This window comes from Ovis canadensis, chromosome 17, assembly GCF_042477335.2.
Source record: "Ovis canadensis isolate MfBH-ARS-UI-01 breed Bighorn chromosome 17, ARS-UI_OviCan_v2, whole genome shotgun sequence".
Classification (NCBI taxonomy): domain Eukaryota; kingdom Metazoa; phylum Chordata; class Mammalia; order Artiodactyla; family Bovidae; genus Ovis; species Ovis canadensis.
Window position 1 is genome coordinate 29,722,696 of NC_091261.1, and position 23,483 is coordinate 29,746,178.

At 35.9% G+C, this 23,483-nt stretch overlaps 1 protein-coding gene across 3 annotated transcripts in view; it reads left to right on the forward strand.

The window, feature by feature from the left end:
- The window catches only part of SLC7A11 (solute carrier family 7 member 11), a 278,446-nt gene that overhangs the window by 27,108 nt on the left and 227,855 nt on the right, over positions 1 to 23,483 (forward strand). For all 3 annotated transcript variants that reach the window (XM_069557090.1, XM_069557092.1, XM_069557091.1), the window contains exon 6: positions 3,392 to 3,436. In XM_069557090.1, coding sequence (XP_069413191.1) covers positions 3,392 to 3,436 — 45 coding nt within the window. The remainder of the gene's footprint in view (positions 1 to 3,391; positions 3,437 to 23,483) is intronic.

A 23,483-nucleotide genomic window follows, 5' to 3' on the forward strand; every position in this document is an offset into this window, starting at 1 on the left:
TTCTCTAGAGAACTTGAGAAGATGTATAGAGAACGCTATGGATGCATGACTGGAGACTAGGAGCGCATAAAGGTATATTTCCCACAGGATGTGAATGTTTGGACCAAAATAAGAAGCTTTCTCCTTCCCACCCTGCTACCATGTCCCAAGTCCTTTCCTTTTCTCTATGGAAAATATTTGAAATTGGGTTCTTTTTTCATAAATATTTCCTTTCTTTCCTTAACATTGTTGGAAAAAGACTGGTTTCTAAAACAACTGTTTAGAAGGAACTGGCTATTTTTGAAGTGAGAGGCCTGGAAATATTTCTAAGTGTGTGTGTGTGGTTTTTGTGTGAGTTTTTTTTTTTCCTCCTTGGATTTTGTTTTGTTCATTTTCTTCTTGTACTTCCCATTGCCTTGGGCTTATAACAAACGCATCAAATCCCTCAGAGTGCATATTCCAGATATAAGTATTGATTTTTGCTTGCCTTCCTGGTATAACTACAACCTCTATTTTTAGAAAATTACTTTCTAGTCATTAAAAAATATCCTTGGCTGCTAACCTTTTAGATCACCTTTGTTGCTACTGTTCTCTCAGATATTCAAATGTTTCTGCTTCGCATATAGTCCTTAAAATATCAGACACCTTAACTTTATTAAAATATAAATTGAATCATATTAAAATTTTTAAGAGTTTGAGAAAAAATCGATATGAATTGACAGCATCCTATCTAGCAGATAGAAAGGAACTCCAGGGAGCTGTACAAAAGAGAAAGCTTTTTATAGGCTGAAAGGGTGGGAACAAAAAAGTTATACTAAGCTAAAAAACAGATTGGTTATTACAGAGTTATTTTCATTTAGGGGATAGCAAGAGTCTACCAGGCAGAATACTTAAATAATGCAATTCCTAACTGACTGGTTTTGGATTCCATTTCTGGGAGGTGTGAAACTTTAACTGAATTATGTTTTGATTTGATGACACGAGGATTAAGCATAAATGACTCCATTTTGGGCCTGTTGTCTTGGTTTTTTACAACTATGAGCATCAGTTGCCTGCTTGTGAATAAAGATGGAATAAGACAGGTTTTCTCATCTTTGTTTTAAGTTATGAGATACTTTAAGTATGTTAAAGGCTGATGGACTAATATTCTAGTCACTTGGTTTTAGATTATATAGAGGATTTGTCCCTATCAACCCGTGCTTCTGTGGACCTATGTAATGGCTATTTTATCTTCTAAGGAATAATAAAAACAATGGAAGACTACAATGAAAATATGACTTTTTCACTTTGTGGACATTTTCTAAGCCTCTACAACGAAGAAATGGAAAGGTCTTTGTCCTTATATGTCTAGCTCTATTCATTATGATCCCTTAGTTTCCCCATCTTCACGATTTGGTTATCTATGTCTGCATATCTGAGGGGTCTGCTGCATCTTGGAACCTTGAAAGAGAACTTTAAGGGCTTTAAAGGGTCTCCAGCAGTCCTTTTAGACTGGAAAAAGAAGTCAAGGATGCGAGGCAGCCACCATTCCTGGGTGGGATAAGGAGAGTTATAAAGTGAAGGAAAGGAATCTGAATTTTTCTTGGGCCATACGTTTAGGGTAATATTTGCAACCCTATGGGACTAGAAAGTTAAATGCCATGTGTCTAGAATGCTTCTTGTCATGTAAGAGATGACAAAAGTGTTCAGATCTTGGGGGAAATATTCAAAATGTTATGTTCTTTAGTATCAGCCTATAGTGTATTGACTAACAATGGACCTAAAATTAGCTGCCTAAATATACAAAAAAATCGGCAACTTCATAGTCACTATTATGCATAAGGCATATTTTCCTCATGTTGTTCTTATAGTTGCCTTATGACTTGAGATTATTTGGATGGGATGCATATTGGAAAACTGAATTGAAAGGAAGAAGTGAAAATGGAGAATTTATTATCTTTTATCCCATTTTTTATTTCCTATTTGTCTCAGTGTTCATATCTAGTAAGTCAGTTCCCTAAAACTGAGAAATGTTATTATTATACTTCTATTTTCCTACAAGTTTTTATTGACCTGTCACCCCTACTGAAATCTAGATTCCCAGAAGCCAAAGGCCATCTTGTCCTTACACTCTATTCTTACTCCTGGGCACCCTTTGTACTGCAGAATACCTATCTGTAGCTCATATCTCTGTGCATATAGAGCTTTACCACACTCACATGTGTATATGTTATACTCCACCTGGGACGTCCTTATGCCATTTCTCCAGGGCTAATAGTTAAGCATTTTTGAAGCCTCTACTTGGGTGATGCCTCCTCTCAAAAACTTTCTATGACCTGCCAGTCTGGTTTTGACCTCACCCCTGCCTGGCTCCTGGTAACCTGGACATGCTCTAGCATTGCCTCCTGTGTTATATCCACAATGGACCATTCTATGAACAATGAGCTCTTTAAGGAGAGGGATTATAGATTTCCTACTTTTATTTCCCCAGTGACTAACGCATAATAATCTCATATGTTGCTGGAATGCAATATGGAATCTAAAAATGGTAAAAAATAATAATAATTTAATAATAAATTTGTATCTACCCTATGATCCAGTGATCCTATTCTGAGTATATGCACAAGAGAAATGATTGCATGGTCCTCAAAAGGACATGCACAAGCATATTTATGGTATCCATATTCGTAATAGCTATAAATTGGACATAATTCAAATACCATCAGTGGTAGGCTCTATTGGTGTTACATTCCTACAATGAAAAGCAAAAATAAAGAATGATGAAATACTGCTAAATACAATAACATGGATGAGAGCCAACAGATATAAAGTCCAGTTAAAAAAAAAAAGACACAAAGGAATAAATATTGTGTAATAGTTATACAAGCAGACATTATTAGTCTATTGTATTGAGATGAGCAAAACTAATCTATAGTGATAGAAATCAGAATAGTGGTTGCCTTTATAGGAAGGTGAAAGAGATGATTGCAAAGGGCCTTGAGGGAACCTTCTAGGGTGCTAGAAATGTTTTATGTTTTGATCTTTGTTTTGGTTGTGTAGGTGTATAAAGAAATGAAAATTTATCATTATATATTGAGATTTGTTTGCTGTTTATACATTATACATATTTACACATTTACTGTTTACATACTATTTACATGTTTTTACATTAAGATTTGTTCACTGTTTACTAATCAGTTTGCTGTTCATGTTATACCTCCATAAAAAAATTAAGAAATAGAAAAGAACTCCATAAATACTGTTTAATAGAAAAATAAAATGCAGGAGCATTTAGTGTTGGAGAATTTCATCTTAGGTTATTTGTTTATAAAGTTTTTATAAATCTGAGTTTGATTATAAATATTTAAAATGTGAAACTTTGGATAGTGATCATAAAGTTTATTAATAGTTTGTAACATGTATGTCCTTTTAGGTTTTATCTCAACTTTGTTACTGAAGAAGTAGAAAATCCTGAAAAGTAAGTAGTTATATTTACTGTGAAATATTTATAAGGAATAAAATGTAAGGTTATATGGTTAAAGAGTAGACCTAAAGAAGGAATTCATTGGGGGCTTTCTCATCATCATCATTAGCTTTCTCATCATCATCATCAGTGTCTTGGGCAGAAAAATGTACTTGATTTTATCATAAGTTAGATGTAAATAACTTTATTGTGTATTCTACAGCCAATATTTAAATTGTCTGATTACCTGAAAGCATAAAAGAATAGATTTATATTTTAGGTAATTCATTTCTTAAAAATATACATACAACTTAAAATGGACTCTTGGCTGCTCACAAATGTTCCATAATTTGTGAACTCCAAAACTTGAGTGTTTCTAGTATTCATGTGAATTTTTTTCATAACTATCCAATTAAGGAAAATCATGTAATTAATGAACAAGTAGTTATGAAAGCCTGTAAATAGCTGTAGAATATCATAGGAACTTGTAAATTTGAGGAGCTGGATGACTGCTTTTACTTTTTGTTGTTGATAAAAATCATCCTTTTATAATTAGGTGGCATGATAGTTTATATATGTTCTAATGAACATATATAAATGAATTATTTTTAATATAGAACTTTGAAAAATGAATTTTTATCATTTGTATAAACAATGGACTTTATACAGGAAAATCGCATAATCTATGGCCAGAAAGTCAAAAGAAGGACAATTTAAGTAGTACAGTGTAAGATAAAGACAGAATTTTGAAGCTATTTAATTCATCTGACTTTTATCAAATATCTACCATGTTCCAACTATTGTGCATCATCTTACATGATGAATAAGACTTGCATTCAAGATTCTATTGTCTAGTCATTGAGTCAGATATGTCATCAAATAACTGTAACATGGTGTGATTGGTACCACAGTAGATTATTTTCTCAGTCTAACAGAGATGAAAGGAGGAAATATTATCTAGAGAGATGTTGCTTATATAGAGACTCAAATGATGAGCTGGTGATCCGTGTTGTTGTTTAGTTGTTAAGTTGTGTCCGACTCCTCTGTGACCTTATGGACTGTAGCCCACCAGGCTCCTCTGTCCATGGAATTCTCCAGGCAAAAATACTGGAGTGGGCTGCCATTTCCTTCTCCAGGGGATCTTCCAGACCTGGGGATTGAACTCATGTCTCCTGCATTGGCAGGCATCTTCTTTACCACTGAGCCACCAGAGAAGCCCCAGGTGTTCCTTAGGTAATAAAGGAGAGAGAAAGGAAGATAAAGGGAGAGGAAGGGACAGACTTTGAAGAAAGTGAAACAAGTACAAAGGTGAGTCAGTATGAAGTAACCTGGACTTCAGAGAACATGCCTAAGGGTTGACAATTCAAATGAAGGTAGACTAAAGTTCTGGCGGCAAGTATATTGGAAGCTGATTAAATCTGGCCAAGTACCAGAGTTGTCAGAATTTTGAACGCATAAACCAGCGTGTGTGCATGCTAAGTCAGTTTAGTTATGTCTGACTCTGCAACCCTATGGACTGTAGCCTGACAGGCTTCTCTGTCCATGGGATTCTCCAGGCAAGAATACTGGAGTGGGTTGCCATGCCCTTCTCCAGGGGATCTTCCCGACCCAGCAATTGAGGTTAAAACAGTATTTCATACTATCTGATGTAAGCCTTTATGCAAAGTTAAACATATGAAAAGATTCTTTTATTGAGAAACAAATTTATAGCAATCTTTTTATCTTTATAACTAGAACTGTGGCAGAGAACATACATTTACCAGAAACTAGTTCTTTCTAGCATTATTCTGAAATGATAAACTACATTTTGACTCTAAATCTATTGATTACAGAGATAAATAGGTTGCTTTGTTGTTGTTTTTTAAATAATTAGTGTGTAAGTGGCAATGTGGAGAAAAGACTTCTCTTACTAGGTTTCATGTAAAGTATTTATTGAATTTGCTCTGTGTTAAAGAGATAGCTATGGTTTATGGTTGTCTCTTTCAAGTCTAAAAACATTTTGAGAGGCCTATTGCTAAAATCCATTATCAGAGACAATTTCTTCTGAAAACAAGGGCAAACCGTAGGTTTGGATGTGAACCCATAATATAACATTTATGACATGGTACCTCCGTGGCATGGAGATAATTTGCATTCTTTTTTAATGTTATTTAATAATTCAAGCATAGGTTTTATTTCAGTGTGTACAATAATACTATTGTGCATATTAAGCATATTCAAGACTATCTATGCCATTATTAGCTTGGAATGAATTTTTGATGTATTCTGTCAGAGAGAGATGCCAGTCAAGGATTCTCTTTCTCCCCTTTTCTTTTTCTTAAAGAGCCTTAGTTTCACACATAGATAATATCCACGATCAATATATATACAAATACTAAAGAACTTTGATGCATTGGTTCAATGATTTTTCAACATCATCGTTTTTTTTTTTAACTTTTTATTTTTACTTTATTTTACTTTATAATACTGTATTGGTTTTGCCATACATTGACATGAATCCACCACGGGTGTACATGTGATCCCAAACATGAACCCACCTCCCACCTCCCTCCCCACAACATCCCTCTGGGTCATCCCTGGGCACCAGCCCCAAGCATGCTGTATCCTGCATTGGACATAGACTGGCGATTCGATTCTTACATGATAGTATACATGTTTCAATGCCATTCTCCCAAATCATCCCACCCTCTCCCTCTCCCTCTGAGTCCAAAAGTCCGCTATACATATCTGTGTCTTTTTTGCTGTCTTGCATACAGGGTCATCATTGCTATCTTTCTAAATTCCATACATATGTGTTAGTATACTGTATTGGTGTTTTTCTTTCTGGCTTACTTCACTCTGTATAATCGGCTCCAGTTTCATCCATCTCATCAGAACTGATTCAAATGTATTCTTTTTAATGGCTGAGTAATACTCCATTGTGTATATGTACCACAGCTTTCTTATCCATTCGTCTGCTGATGGACATCTAGGTTGTTTCCATGTCCTGGCTATTATAAACAGTGCTGCAATGAACATTGGGGTACATGTGTCTCTTTCAATTCTGGTTTCCTCGGTGTGTATGCCCAGCAGTGGGATTGCTGGGTCATATGGCAGTTCTATTTGCAATTTTTAAAGGAATCTCCACACTGTTCTCCATAGTGGTTGTACTAGTTTGCATTCCCACCAACAGTGTATGAGGGTTCCCTTTTCTCCACACCCTCTCCAGCATTTATTGCTTGTAGATTTTTGGATCGCAGACATTCTGACTGGTGTGAAGTGGTACCTCATTGTGGTTTTGATTTGCATTTCTCTAATAATGAGTGATGTTGAGCATCTTTTCATGTGTTTGTTAGCCATTCGTATGTCTTCTTTGGAGAAATGTCTCTTTAGTTCTTTGGCCCATTTTTTGATTGGGTCGTTTATTTTTCTGGACTTGAGCTGCATAAGTTGCTTGTATATTTTTGAGATTAGTTGTTTGTCAGTTGCTTCATTTGCTATTATTTTCTCCCATTCAGAAGGCTGTCTTTTCACCTTGCTTATATTTTCCTTTGTGGTGCAGAAGCTTTTAATTTTAATTAGATCCCATTTGTTTATTTTTGCTTTTATTTCCAGTATTCTGGGAGGTGGATCATAGAGGATCCTCCTGTGATTTATGTCAGAGAGTGTTTTGCCTATGTTCTCCTCTAGGAGTTTTATAGTTTCTGATCTTACATTTAGATCTTTAATCCATTTTGAGTTTATTTTTGTGTGCGGTGTTAGAAAGTGATCTAGTTTCATTCTTTTACAAGCGGCTGACCAGTTTTCCCAGCACCACTTGTTAAAGAGATTGTCTTTACTCCATTGTATATTCTTGCCTCCTTTGTCAAAGATAAGGTGTCCATATGTGTGTGGATTTATCTCTGGGCTTTCTATTTTGTTCCATTGGTCTATATTTTGTCTTTGTGCCAGTACCATACTGTCTTGATGACTGTGACTTTGTAGTAGAGCCTGAAGTCAGGCAAGTTGATTCCTCCAGTTCCATTCTTCTTTCTCAAGATTGCTTTGGCTATTTGATGTTTTTTGTATTTTCATACAAATCTTGAAATTATTTGTTCTAGTTCTGTGAAAAATGTGGCTGGTAGCTTGATAGGGATTGCATTGAATTTGTAAATTGCTTTGGGTAGTATACTCATTTTCACTATATTGATTCTTCCGATCCATGAACATGGTATATTTCTCCATCTATTAGTGTCCTCTTTGATTTCTTTCATCAGTGTTTTATAATATTCTATATATAGGTCTTTAGTTTCTTTAGGTAGATATATTCCTAAGTATTTTATTCTTTTCATTGCAATGGTGAATGGAATTGTTTCCTTAATTTCTTTTTCTACTTTCTCATTATTAGTGTATAGGAATGCAAGGGATTTCTGTGTGTTGATTTTATATCCTGCAACTTTACTATATTCATTGATTAGCTCTAGTAATTTTCTGGTGGAGTCTTTAGGGTTTTGTATGTAGAGGATCATGCCATCTGCAGACAGTGAGAGTTTTACTTCTTCTTTTCCAATTTGGATTCCTTTTATTTCTTTTTCTGCTCTGATTGCTGTGGCCAAAACTTCCAGAACTATGTTGAATAGTAGTGGTGAAAGTGGGCACCCTTGTCTTGTTCCTGACTTTAGGGGAAATGCTTTCAATTTTTCACCATTGAGGATAATGTTTGCTGTGGGTTTGTCATACATAGCTTTTATTATGTTGAGGTATGTTCCTTCTATTCCTGCTTTCTGGAGAGTTTTTATCATAAATGGATGTTGAATTTTGTCAAAGGCCTTCTCTGCATCTATTGAGATAATCATATGGCTTTTATTTTTCAATTTGTTAATGTGGTGAATTACATTGGTTGATTTGCGGATATTGAAGAATCCTTGCATCCCTGGGATAAAGCCCACTTGGTCATGGTGTATGATCTTTTTAATGTGTTGCTGGATTCTGATTGCTAGAATTTTATTGAGGATTTTTGCATCTATGTTCATCAGTGATATTGGCCTGTAGTTTTCTTTTTTTGTAGTATCTTTGTCAGGTTTTGGTATTAGGGTGATGGTGGCCTCATAGAATAAGTTTGGAAGTTTATCTTCCTCTGCAATTTTCTGGAAGAGTTTGAGTAGGATAGGTGTTAGCTCTTCTCGAAATTTTTGGTAGAATTCAGCTGTGAAGCCATCTGGACCTGGGCTTTTGTTTGCTGGAAGATTTCTGATTACAGTTTCAATTTCCGTGCTTGTGATGGGTCTGTGAAGATTTTCTATTTCTTCCTGGTTCAGTTTTGGAAAGTTGTACTTTTCTAAGAATTTGTCCATTTCTTCCATGTTGTCCATTTTATTGGCATACAACTGCTTATAGTAGTCTCTTATTATCCTTTGTATTTCTGTGTTGTCTGTTGTGATCTCTCCATTTTCATTTCTAATTTTATTGATTTGGTTTTTCTCTCTTTGCTTCTTGATGAGTCTGGCTAATGGTTTGTCAATTTTATTTATCCTTTCAAAGAACCAGCTTTTGGCTTTGTTGATTTTTGCTATGGTCTCTTTTGTTTCTTTTGCATTCATTTCTGCCCTAATTTTTAACATTTCTTTCCTTCTACTAACTCTGGGGTTCTCCAATTCTTCATTTTCTAGTTGCTTTAGTTGTAGAGTTAGGTTATTTATTTGACTTTTTTCTTGTTTCTTGAGGTATGCCTGTAGTGCTATGAACTTTCCTCTTAGCACTGCTTTTATAGTGTCCCACAGGTTTTGGGTTGTTGTGTTTTCATTTTCATTAGTTTCTATGCATATTTTGATTTCTTTTTTGATTTCTTCTGTGATTTGTTGGTTATTCAGAAGTGTGTTGTTCAACCTCCATATGTTGGAATTTTTAATAGTTTTTCTTCTGTAATTGAGATCTAATCTTAATGCATTATGGTCAGAAAAGATGCTTGGAAGGATTTCGATTTTTTACATTTATCAAGTTTAGATTTATGGCCCAGGATGTGATCTATCCTGGAGAAGATTCCATGAGCACTTGAGAAAAAGGTGAAATTCATTGTTTTGGGGTGAAATATCCTATAGATATCAATTAGGTCTAACTGGTCTAATGTATCATTTAAAGTTTGCGTTTCTTTGTTAATTTTCTGTTTAGTTGATCTGTCCATAGGTGTGAGTGGGGTATTAAAGTCTCCCGCTATTATTGTGTTATTGTTAATTTCCCCTTTCACACTTGTTAGCATTTGTCTTACATATTGTGGTGCTCCTATATTGGGTGCATATATATTTATAATTGTTATATCTTCTTCTTGGATTGATCCTTTGATCATTATGTAGTGGCCTTCTTTATCTCTTTTCACAGCCTTTGTTTTAAAGTCTATTTTATCGGATATGAGTATTGCCACTCCTGCTTTCTTTTGGTCTCTATTTGCATGGAATATCTTTTTCCAGCCCTTCACTTTCAGTCTGTATGCGTCCCTTGTTTTGAGGTGGGTCTCTTGTAAGCAGCATATAGAGGGGTCTTGTTTTTGTATCCATTCGGCCAATCTTTGTCTTTTGGTTGGGGCATTCAACCCATTTACGTTTAAGGTAATTATTGATAAGTATGATCCCATTACCATTTACTTTATTGTTTTGGGTTCGGGTTTATACACCCTTTTTGTGTTTCCTGTCTAGAGACTATCCTTTAGAATTTGTTGGAGAGCTGGTTTGGTGGTGCTGAATTCTCTCAGCTTTTGCTTGTCTGTAAAGCTTTTGCTTTCTCCTTCGTATTTGAATGAGATCCTTGCTGAGTACAGTAATCTTGGCTGTAGGTTATTGTCTTTCATCACTTTAAGTATGTCTTGCCATTCCCTCCTGGCCTGAAGAGTTTCTATTGAAAGATCAGCTGTTATCCTTATGAGAATCCCCTTGTGTGTTATTTGTTGTTTTTCCCTTGCTGCTTTTAATATTTGTTCTTTGTGTTTGATCTTTGTTAATTTGATTAATATGTGTCTTGGGGTGTTTCACCTTGGGTTTATCCTATTTGGAACTCTCTGTGTTTCTTGGACTTGGGTGATTATTTCCTTCCCCATTTTAGGGAAGCTTTCAACTATTATCTCCTCAACGATTTTCTCATGGTCTTTGTTTTTGTCTTCTTCTTCTGAGACTCCTATAATTCGAATGTTGGAGTGTTTCATATTGTCCTGGAGGTCTCTGAGATTGTTCTCATTTCTGTTAATTTGTTTTTCTTTTTTCCTCTCTGATTCATTTATTTCTACCATTCTATCTTCTATTTCACTAATCCTATCTTCTGCCTCCTTTATTCTACTATTTGTTGCCTCCAGAGTGTTTCTGATCTCATTTATTGCATTATTCATTATATATTGACTCTTTTTTATTTCTTCTAGGTCCTTGGTAAACCTTTCTTGCATCTTCTTAATCCTTGTCTCTAGGCTATTTATCTGTGATTCCATTTTGATTTCAAAATTTTGGATCATTTTCACTATCAATATTCAGAATTCTTTCTCAGGTAGATTCCCTATCTCTTCCTCTTTTGTTTGGTTTGGTGGGCATTTCTCCTGTTCCTTAACCTGCTGAGTATTCCTCTGTCTCTTCATCTTGGTTATATTGCTGGGTTTGGGGTGGCCTTTCTATATTCTGGGAATTTGTGGAGTTCTCTTTATTATGGAGCTTCCTCACTGTGGATGGGGTTGTATCAGTGGCTTGTCAAGGTTTCCTGGTTAGGGAGGCTTGTGTTGGAGTTCTGGTGGGTAGAGCTGGGTTTCTTCTCTCTGGAGTGCAGTGGAGTGACCAGTAATGGGTTATGAGACGTCAGTGGTTTTGGAGTAACTTTAAGCTGCCTGTATATTGAAGCTCAGGGGTGTGTTCCTGTGTTGCTGGAGATTTTGCGTGGTATGTCTTGCTCTGGAACTTGTTGGTCCTTGGGTGGTGCTTGGTTTCAGTGTAGGTATGGAGGCATTTGATAAGCTCCTATTGCTTAATTTTCCCTGAATTCAGGAGTTCTCTGATGTTCTCATGCTTTGGACTTAAGCCTCTTGCTTCTGGTTTTCAGTTTTATTTTTACAGTAGCCTCTAGATTTCCCCATCTATACAGCACTGATGATAAAACATCTAGGTTAAAGATGAAAAGTTTTTCCACATTGAGGGACACCCAGAGAGGTTCACTGAGTTACATGGAGAAGAGAAGAGGGAGGGGGTAGTTAGAGGTGACTGGAATGAGATGCGGTGAGATCAAAAGAGGAGAGAGCAAGCTAGCCAGTAGTCACTTCCTTATGTGCGCTCCATAGTCTGGACAGCTCAGAGGTATTTACGGAGTTATACAGGGAAGAGGAGAGGGAGGAAGTAGACAGAGGTGACCAGCAGGATAAGAGAGAGGAATGAAAAGGAGAGAGACAAATCCTGCCAGTAACCAGTTCCTTAGGTGTTCTCCACCGTCTGGAACACACAGAGATTCACAGAGTTGGATAGAGAAGAGATGGGGGAGGATAGAGACAGAAGCCACCTGGTGGAGAAAAAGGAGAGTCCAAAGGAGGTGAGAGTGGTCAAGCCAGTAATCTCGATCTCAGGTAAAATTGGGTAGTGAAGTTTGGGTTTTTAAATGTACAAAATTGACAACAAAAACCAAAGAGCAAAGATTAAAAATCTAGAGTAAAGATTGGATTTTCAAAAATGCAATTTTAAAGAAAAGAAGCAGAAGGAAAAAAGAAAAAAGAAAAGAAAAGAAAAAGCCACAAGAATTATTAAAAAACTCTAACAACAACCACATAAAGACTATATATGGTGTTTGCCTTAAAAAAATAGTCTTTTTTTTTGAAAAGTAATAGTAGGTTATAGAAATAAAAATTAGAGGAGAAGTAGAAGACTTAACAATTAAAAAAAGTTAGAAAAAAAAAGCAAGAAAAAAAGAAAAAAAAAAGAGGGGGAAAAAAAAAAGAAAAAAAGATATATCTAGCCCTTCTCTGATGTTGTGGACAGTGTGGGGTCACTTCCAAGGCGGTTCCCTCTGTTTAACTTCTTCTGTTTGCTGGTTTTTTAGGCTCAGTAGTTCAGTCGCGCTGTGGGGAGGGGGGGATGCTGCAAACAAATAGCACTGTCGTGTGCACACAGTGTCTCAGCCCCGCTGGACCTGTCCCTTCTCGCAGTGCACAAACCGCTCCGGCTCTACGATGCTCAGCCGGGAACTGTCTGAGGCCGGCCCAAGGCTGTGTGTACCTCCCCGGTCTAAGCCACTCAGGTTCGGCGCTCAGGTAGCCCTCAGAGGCTCAGATTCGGTTGGGACTGCATTTTGTGCCCTTCTCAGGTCCGAGTAGCTCAGGAGTTTGGCAAGCGCAGTCGCTACGAGTTGTCGCCTTTTCTGTCTCTGCTGCTCAGTTTTCTGGGTGTACCGCTGGTGCCCCTTGTGAGGCAGATGGTGACTGTCCAGCACCCCCAAAAGTCTTAGCAAAGAAGCCTGCTTGCAGTTTGGTAGGTAGAGTCTCTCCGGGGCTGCAATTGCCCCTTTCCAGCCCTTATGTCTCTGGCTGCCTGTCCCCGGCAGGGGATGGTCTGCAGCCAGCTATTTCCATTCCGTCCTTTGTTCTGTGCGTGGTCCTGGCGGTGTCTTATGTTCGAGCTTTTCGTGTGGTAGCTATCCCACAGTCTGGTTTGCTAGCCCAAGTTAGATCGTTCTGGTTACACGTGGCGCGTTCCTGCCAGATTCTTACAAATCTCTGCAGCCTGCGCCTCCCGCGCTTCCCTGCCCTGCCCCCACTTGCTAGTGGCGGATGCAGGCGTCTGTGCTGCTTTTCTGCTGGGGGAGTTACTGTTGGGCTTGTAATCTGTTGGTTTTAATTATTTATTTATTTTTCCTTCCTGTTATGTTGCCCTCTGTGTTTCCAAGGCTCGCCACAGACTCAGCAGGGAGAGTGTTTCCTGGTGTTTGGAAACCTCTCTTCTTTAAATTCCCTTCCCGGGACAGGCTTCCCTTCCCGGAATGGAGCTCCCTCCCCACCTCCTTTGTCTCTCTTTTTGTCTTTTATATTTTTTCCTACCTTTTTTCGAAGACAATGGTCTGCTTTTCTGGTTGCCTGATGTCCTCTGCCAGCATTCAGAAGTCGTTTTGTGGTTTGCTCAGCGTTGAAATGTTCTTTTGAGGAATTTGTGAGGGAGAAAGTGGTCTTCCCATCTTATTCCCCTGCCATCTTCCACAACCCTCCATCATCATCATTGTTGTTGCAAAGAGATTTCCTCATCTCAAAAAGTAATCATAATAATAGCATGTGCCTTATTGGATTATGATAATGAGTTGATATGTATAAATAATGTAGATTAGTGACTGTTATTTTTAATCTCCACACAGTTGGTTGTTGCTAATATTTTTATATTCTTACTTTTGGAACAAGGTAAAATGTTACTCCCATAAAAATGTTTTCTAGTTTTCAATATCTTAAGCAATTCTTTTTCTCTGGTGTTTTTGAAGGAAATACAAAAAAATTATTTCATACCATACTGAAACTTGTTGCATAAGACTAAGGTTGTTATCACTGGTTACATTGGATGAAATATTGTCTTTTATTGCAAATTATGATTCTGCAAATTTCATTAACTCTTCCTAGAATATTTTTAATTTGAAATTATATTTTAAGCTCTTAAACAAAGGAACTTTTTAGGAGACAGTACGGATCCCTAGATTTTTAGCTTAAGATGATGAGTAACTGTGAAGACTTCAGCTGAAGAAAGAAACCTCTGATTTCTTTCTGTTCTTTTATGTTAGGTACTCAGATATTCCATTTTTGCATGGAAGGTTCTTTGTAAAACTCAGACAACACATTTATTTTCTCAGAATCAGAATATGAGAAGTCTGCAGAATCCCCTTAGTAAAAAGTACTATGGAAAGTACCTAATGGAAAGTATTAATTTATAATATGTATTTATCAACCAATATTCAATGCATTAATTTTAAAAATAATAATCCTCTGAAATGTTGACAGGTAATCCAAGTATTTTAAAACTCATATTAAAAAAAAAACAGACTGCTTTGGGAAATATTGATGGTTGAATATAGAGAACAGATGGTGAAATTATGCAGACTTCATCCAGCTGTGTAATTTGTATTATTTTGTAGGGAGACACAGCTTCCAAATACCTTTAGTTACAAGGAGAATAATTATTATTCTATCTCCTTTGTGACGTGCCAAGATAAATATGCTTCCCAATCAGTCACGGGTGCGTGTCCAGGTGTGCTGTAACGGGCAGCATTCTGGCAGCTGGTGAAATGAATCATTAGCTGGAGATACAATACTTTTTACTGTCCTCTTCCACCTAGGCAGTATAATTTCCCTAAAATTGTGACCTGATAGAAAAAGAGATCATTAATTTAGATCAGTGAAAATAGTGATGTGATTTAAAATATATAGAATGTAGAATAAGGTCTCATGATCGCAATTAGTTACCCTTTACATATAATTTAATTTCAGTGGAAATTTTTCAAATTAACTAACATTGCTCTATGGAATAATTCCTGAACTGCTCTTATGACTATGACTTATAGAATAGTTCCTTAACATAGCAAATGAGAGATAAACTGGGAAATTAATGGAATCTTAAATAATGGAATCCAAATAGCGCATGACTTCTTTCTAAAGTCTCATTTATTCTTTAAAGCATTTAAAATACTAAAATTTTGGGCAAAATTCCTGTTATATGTTTATATTTGTAGTGTTAAAAAATGTTTCCATGGTGTTTCTTATAATTTATATTTTCTTCTCTAAAAGTGGCTTTGGATCTATGGAAGGAGTTATTGTTTAGGAGTTGTTAAATATTTTTATGTGAAAACACAGTGATTATCATTAAAATTTTGTAGTACTATAAAATTATTTCACTTAATAATTATTTATAGCATGGTAACTGGCTCTACAAACAATAAATATTAGAGTGAGAATTATATTTTGAGGAGCACAAATGTCCAAAGTTTAGACCATGAAGGTGATATATAGTCCCAAGAAATATCTGAATTTTAAAATGATATTTTCCCCCCAAATGAAGTGTGCAATAGTAATAATTGTTAATGTATATAGTTGTTCTTAAAAATAAAAATGTTTTTATTTGAAAATATAATGAGTTTTTGCTTCGTGACATTACTTTTCTGGCAACTGTGCTATCTGTCATTGTTCAAAAAGTTACATGGTGCAAAGAACATGTCATTGAGATGCATAATGTTTGTAATCCTGCTTTCAGATGGATAAATCATGTCTTGTGCTGATGAAAGCCAAGAAATGGACTGCTTTAGTTTGACCTTGGGGGTCTGAGATTGGTCGGCTTGTTCCAGTCTTCTCACTTCATTTATTCCTTCTGTTCTGAAGACCTGGAAATAGTAGACTTGAAGGAAGTCAGTAAGCCTTGATATCATCTGTCATTATTGAAGAGCAGGCTATCAACATGCTATGATTAATCAGCTTTAATAGAAGGTTTAAATAATCAGAGTGTCAAGTTTAATTAATACTTTGCCTGCTTTCAATTTGTATTAATTGATGCCTGAAAGTCATCACACCTTATACCAATGATAATTTAGAAGAGGAGAAATTGGGTTTGGGAAATATGCCCAAAGACCTTTAAGGTCCTGGGATCGATCAGTGTGGTTCATAAATGGTCCATAACCATGTTATTTACATTCAGTTCAAATGATGCAGTCTTAAATTCTTAGTATGTATGTTTTTATCCTTATTGATTTGTAGTAAGCCAGAGTAAAGGCATTTGTTAATAATATTTTATGATTTTATATGCCTATTGCTTATAGGACATATGAAACGGTTAATATGATTAAAATCATAGCAAAACAAAGCAATTTAAAAATTGTCCAAATATGCTGAAGCAAAATGGCCTGATAAAACATAAAAAGTTGACTTGAAATCTTTTATCTTGCATTTTGGCATTTAAAGGATGCAATTTTCTATGAAAGACAAGTTTTCTTAAATGCTTTCTAGCTTTCTAATGTAATAGTTGCTAGAAAATAGCATATAATGTGTATATGCACAGATTATAGTAATATTGTTTTGTGATCTTTTTAACATCAAAAAATAATATTATTTTCATTCTTATAGTATTCCCAAGGTGTCTTTTATAAATACTCAAATGTTATATGCTCTTAAGGTATGTAAACTAATTTTCACAGAAAATTACCTCACTGTAGGTAAATGTATCTAGAAAAATACAGATTATTAAGCAGAATTAACTTGTAAAAGTCTTTGCCACATGAGCTCCTTAGACATGATGTCTCCTAATGAAGCTAATTTGTAAAATTGAATTTATACCCAAGTTTACAAAGATTTCTTTGGCACAGTGAGGCATCTCTTTATTAATGGCAATAAAGCATTGCTAGGATTATTTTAATATGTGACAGTGTTTCTCTTCCATTGTTGAAATAATTGAAACCTAAATTGAAATCATTCTACTTTATGTATTTCTTCTGGAAATATATATAAAAAGTTTGGCAGATGTATTTTTAACTGTTTTCAGAGTAGGAGGATAATTATGCTGGTTGAGCCACTGAGGCAGACAAAAGATCAGGATTTGTACAAACAACACAGAGAAGAGATGATTCTGTGTTCAGAGAACAAGGTCACCAAGTCACTCTTCCTTGCCTTTGTGCTGTCTAAAAATTTCTCTCTAATGGAACATGAGGTTGATGTACCCTGCGATCACAATTTTTGCATTTCTCAGCTTCACATATGCATAAAAAGTACGTTTGGCTCAAACTCAGTTTGTTCATGTAAGGCTAAAGTGTCAAATAAGTGGTGCAGAAATTACAGGATTATGTTATAATATTTTATCAAGCAGTAATCAAAGAAGACAGATATTAATCCTTCATGTGCTTTATGGAAGATATTTAAAATTTTTTAATTTTTAGGATTCTAACGCTATTATGAGGCAAAAATCTGAAGGTGAATGCTTTTGACTGTTTGAGGTCCTTTCATTTTAGTTGTCTCTAAATTTGAATTTTAACTTTTTTGAAGTTTATATTTTGAGTCTAAATCCATAAACTTATGTTTTAGGAGCAATAGTGGTGGTTCTACCCCATGTTTCTGTTCCCATTAATTATATGTAAAACAAGAGACCACAAATGGTATGATGAATAGAATCAAAGAATTTCAGAACTAGAGGGGGACTTTGCATGCTGTCTAATCTAACGCTTTACCAAATATGAATCTCCTCCATATCTTTAAACAAATATAATTCATATAAGAAACATTGGGAAACTTACTGTAGCCTTTTTGAACTGGGCTACCAATGTTTTTTACTTGCATCTGTTGATTATCAACATGCTAATTTCTATAAGCATTTCAAATGTTGATAAATTGTTGACTGGCTGGCAAAAATAGGGTGGATCAAATGTCTTGACTTTATTAGGTACAACAAGAATGTCCTTTGGGGGCTTCCCTGGTCGCTCAAGACAGTAAAGAATTTACCAGCAATGCAGGGAGTCCCAGGTTTGATCCCCAGATCAGAAATGCCCCCTAGAGTAGGAAATGACAACCCACTCCAGTATTCTTGCCTGAAGAATTCTATGGACAGAGGAGCCGGGAGGCACTTGTGCATGGGGTCGCAGAGTTGGACATGACTAAGTCACCAACACTTTCAAATATCATTTAATTCCTCAAACACTAGATGTTGCGGAGTTAGAATCCTCTTATCTGAAAGGAAATACTTTCTGCAATTAGAAGTAATGTTGGTCACTAGATTGTCTCCTGCTTTTGAGTTCAACATTCCAGGAGCTCCCTTCATCAGTATTCTGCTTTATGCAAGTAAGCTACCCTTCTGTATGCCTGGATTTGAAAATCAATGATTGTACTCAAAAGATGGCTCATAACGAAATCTTACATTCTGGACTATACTAGGTAAAAACTTCTTAGACCACTAATATCTAGTTCTTGAACTGCTGCATGGTATTCATCCATTCATTAAACAGTGTTTAAGATTCTCACAAAAATAGATTGATATCCCATATTGTTTGTCATGGGAAGAAACAAGATGTATCTAGGCCACTAGCTGTGTGCTTGCCATGCACTGAAATAATTTTGACAATTTTGTTTTAGTCATATTCAAACATTGACTCAGCTTATCGATCTACTCGGGAAAATGAGCAACTTTTGAATTTGTATAGGTGTAAGCTAAAATTGTATTCCAATAATGTAAACATCTAAAATGAACCCAGTAAAGTTGAGACTTTCCAGTTAAGCAACATTTCCTTCAGTTTTATGAACTATAAAAATATTTACTTACTGAATCTTTGAAAATAGCATTTGCTCAGGAATAAAAATTCTAATGCTGTCTCCTCTTAATGAGATGTTTCACCTTGGGCAGACCTCTAAATTGCTTCTGAGTCTTTATTAACCCCCCTTTAAATAGAGGGTATTAATCCCTATATTGCAGTTCCCATGGGGTTGTAAGGATAAAATATGTGAAAATAAAAAATGTTAAAGAGCCTGACAAGTAATATACAAACACCATTTGCAACTCAAACCTATATTCTTCAAAGATTAGAATACTTCATAATCTTTGGAAAAAATTAGAGGATTAGCATAATTGTTTTATGAACAAAGGTGCCTTTTCAACACACATGACCTATTAATCAGCTTGAAAAGTTGTTCTGCACCATCAGCAAAGTGCCCAATTATTAGTAGTTAAAGGGTTCAGAAGATGATGAGAACTGCTTTTTATTTAATAGTTTCTAACCTCCCTCAGGTGGTAATAAGCTCATGCATCTTAATCAGAATGAATTTCTTGGCAGGTTTTTTTTTTCTGTCTGAACCAAATATTTGCATACCCACACCCATACTGTCCTCACCACTCCATTGGCCAATGGTGCTGCTATAATGGATGGACCATTTGTATTTCCAGTGAAGTCACCTATTTTTAGGTTCCCTCTCTTCCCAAGAAACTCCTTTATGAAATCTGACAAACATGTTCTTGATCTGAGTGGCTGGTTTCATGTACTGAAATTTTTATTTCCAGAAAGGAAACTATGGAGCTGACACAAAATAGGAGAACACAAGTTCTAGTTTAGCCCTGAAAGGTGTTTGTGTGTGTGTGTGTGTGTGTGTGTGTGTGTGTGTGTGTAAATGTTCACCTAATTTAAAAATGAATTATTGAAAATATGATACTTGTTATCTAAGTAATAGATGGATTACTTGAGAGTAACACTTCACTATTTTTAACAATATAATGTGTCTTATTTCCATTCTTCAGTTGAAAAAGCGCATAGACGTGAAGTAACGTCTCATGGCCATGTAATTAGTACATGAAAAGACTAGGATTATAATCCATGTTTGATATAATAATGGACTATTTCTCTGGCTCCAGAGCTTTTCTTTTCTTTTCTTTTTTTTTAGATTCAAGTATAGTTGATTTACAATGTTGTGTTAGTTTCTGGTATACAGCAAAAGTGATTCCGTTATATAAGTATACATATATATATATAATTCATTTTAATATTCTTTTCATTATGGTTTATTACAGAAAATTGTATATAGTTCCCTGTGCTATACAGTAGGACCTTGTTGTTTATCCACTCTATATATAATTGTTTGCATCTACTAGTCCCAAACTCTTAATTCACCCTCTCCTCCCCCTTCCCCCTTGACAAGCACATATCTGTTTCTTATGTCTGTGAGTCTATTCCATAGGTAGATTCATTTGTATCATATTTTAGATTTTGTATATAAGCAATATCCTGGTATTTTTCTCTTTCTGTCTTTGCTTAGTATTATAATCTCTAGGTCCATCCATCAGAGTTTTTCTCAAATACCAGCTATTCTCCTTGGAGGCAAAACAGATGTGACCCATGGGTGTGCAGGGTGATGGTGTAATGCCTGATGCTTCCCTGGTGGCTCAGAGGATAAAGCATCTGCCTGCAGTGCAGGGTACCTGGGTTCGATCCCTGGGTTCGGAAGATCCCCTGGAGAGGGAAATGGCAACTTACTTCAGTATTCTTGCCTGGAGAATCCCATGGACAAAGGAGCCTGGCGGGCTACAGTCCACAGGGTCGCAAAGAGTCGGACACGACTGAACGACTTCACTTCACTTCAAGGATGTAACTTGGCTCTGAAAGAGGAAGTTTGGAGAAGGGCAGAACCTGGAAGGCTAGAATAGAGAAGTGAAGGCATCTCTGATAGGGGATGGGCATGCACAAACCCATGGAGCTGTTTGGTGGTTTTAGGGAATATTGTGTGGACTCCTTTAGCTAAAGCAAAGGATTGTGAAGATGAGTAAGAAGACACAGTGGTAGTTAATATGTGGGTGCTGGTGTGAGGTGAGCTTTATCCTCCATTACAAAAATTTAGGACCTGATCTAGGAGCCCTATGGGAGGGCGTGGGTGGGGGTATGTTGAATGTTTTGGGGGTACATGAAGCAGTGTTTGGGTAGGATGACCCTGGTGGCATGTTCAGTGGGTTTTCTTTTTCTGACATATATACAGCTTGAAGAGAATTCCAGTCAAGGAAGTCACATTTCATTCTTCTTTTATATGATTTATTTTTATTGGAGTATAATTTACAACATTAGAGCTTTACAATGTTGTTTTCGTTTCTGCTGTACATTGAAGTGAATCAGCTGTATGTATCTTAGAAAAGGTAGTTGTGTCCTGGACTTGAACCATTGCTAGAGTCAGACAAGGTGGAAAAAAATGTGGCAGAAAATTCTGTCAAATAGCGCCTTAATCTCTTTACTGCCCAAGCCTAAAGATGTGGACTAAACAAACTACTTAGAGAAAAAGAGTGAATCAGCATAGTCTACATATAACTCTCCTAAAAAATATAGAATTGTCTTTTTTTAATGAAAAAAATGGTGTCATTTATTATCCATACCAATAAAAGAGCAAGTGAAGCTAAATTAAATGAGAATAGGGTTCATTTTAGAATAAAATTTCTATTGATATGTGTTGAAACAAAGAGAATTTGATTAGGCATTAGAATTATCAAAATCAAGCTAAACGGGTTATCATTTAGCCACAATGATTTATATATTTAGGTTGAAAAAAATCAGAGAAACCATTGCCTAAACTTGCTTCCGGTTCTATAATATAAAGATTCTCTTTTTAGATTACTGAATATATAGGAACCAATGCGGGGAAGCATATACTGCATCACAGGTCTATATTATTGGGGAAGGTGTCACATACTAGGAAGATAGATGAAATCCAGAAATCCTTAGTTAGATTTTTAAGAAAAATAGAAATCAAATAGAAATCACAATATTGTAAAATAATTATCTTTTTATTAAAAATATAGTTAAAAAAAAAAGAAATCCTGTATCAGAGTTTGGAAGTATTTAAATAAGATGGGTTTAAAAAATCTGACATTCGAACATTTGAATTCTAGGGGAAACGAGTGTATGGAGGCAAGGAAAATAGTAGTATCAGTACAGGACAAGAGTTGGGCTGGGAGGTAGTTAGCACTGCCCAGGTATAGTGAGATTCACATTGGTGTAGAAAAAGCTCTGAACTTGAAATAAGTGATGAGGAGTCTGGAGATACTTAATTTTGTGTCTGTAGCTACATCCTTTATTTTCTCTGAGCCTTTGATGTCTCAGTGCAAAAAAGGAAGGGTAGAATAGCAAATCTTGAATTTTCTGTCAACTCCAGTATGTTCTGTGATTCTTGTAGATGACATGCAAGTACCTAGTTTAACAAGTAGAAGGTATTTGGGGAGCATGGCCAAGGGATGAAATTTATGAGACCTCTCTGAGGAAGAAAAATTGTCAACTGTGACCAGTTTCTAGATCACATACTAATTGGGAGATTGGACAGGACTAAAGTGTTTGAGTTACTTTAGAAGATGGTAAGAAGTTTGGGTGGACATGTGGGGATAATAAAGACAGATTGGCATCCACCCTCATCCCAATGTGAGAATTTATCAGACCTGAAGATCTAGGGTGAGATACAAGCTTTGAAAACTGACTCATTGGGTCCACCTTAACCATAGGATCTTATGCTATGTGGAGTGTGCCAAGAGGAATATAGATATTAATACTCTTGTTAGGATGATCAGTAAAATGTGATGATGAACCCTGGATCTGTTTACTAATTGTATCACATATATGATAAGCTCTATTATCTTAAGTGTTAGACATTTACAATAATTAGGTTAGAATTATTGATTTATTTAGGATTTTATGCTTCCTACCTAAGAAATGAGAGGTTTTTTTGTAAAGACGTTCAAAAATGTATATTCATTCTTCTACTCAGCTCTTCAGTGGGTATTCATATGCTTATCTTGCAAAGTTTTGGTGACAATCAGAAACAAAATACTGATGTGTCTGACATTACTTTGATCATAGTAGATGCTTATTTAATGATAGGCCACTTTTTATTGTTGTCATCAAACATCATGTCATCAACTCTTTTGTAATCCAGTAAGGGTTATCAGATCAGGATTTGTAAACTTGGGCAAAGTATTTTTTTTTTCCTCCTGCAATGCTTAATTGTTGGGTTTGCAACCTGTCATGACAAGGTTAAAGACACCCTTGTTTGAAGTGCTTTGCCATGGGAAGCAGAAATTATCTCAGTCTCAGAGTTAGGCTTTTCTGATCTCTGGCATTGGAGGCTGTTTTTCAAAGACATGTAGTATTTCATTGGTTTTCTAAGGAGACTAGCTCATAGCTTTTGAACATCAGATGAATCTTGCAACTATTTACTACTGTACCATGTTTTAATACCCCGCTTTTAGGTATTCTTTCTTCCTCTCTTAAAATTATAAACATGTGACAGATAGAAGTATCAAAAGTTTAACAACAATCATTACTAATGCAAATTTGTTGAGAATGCAGTGATGAAATACAAAGGCCACTATTTTATATGGTGTGCTGTGCTTAATTGCTCAGCCATGTCCAACTCTTTGCAACCCTCTGGATGGTAGCCCCCAGGATCCTGTGTCCATGGGATTCCCAGGCAAGAGTACTGGTGTGGGTTGCCATTCCCTTCTCCAGGACGTCTTCCCAACCCAGGGATCAAACCCAGGTCTCCTGCACTGCACGTGGATTCTTTAGCATCGAAGTCACCATATATTTTATATGGCAAGATATATTGTATTATATGGAAGATAATTTATGAAATTAA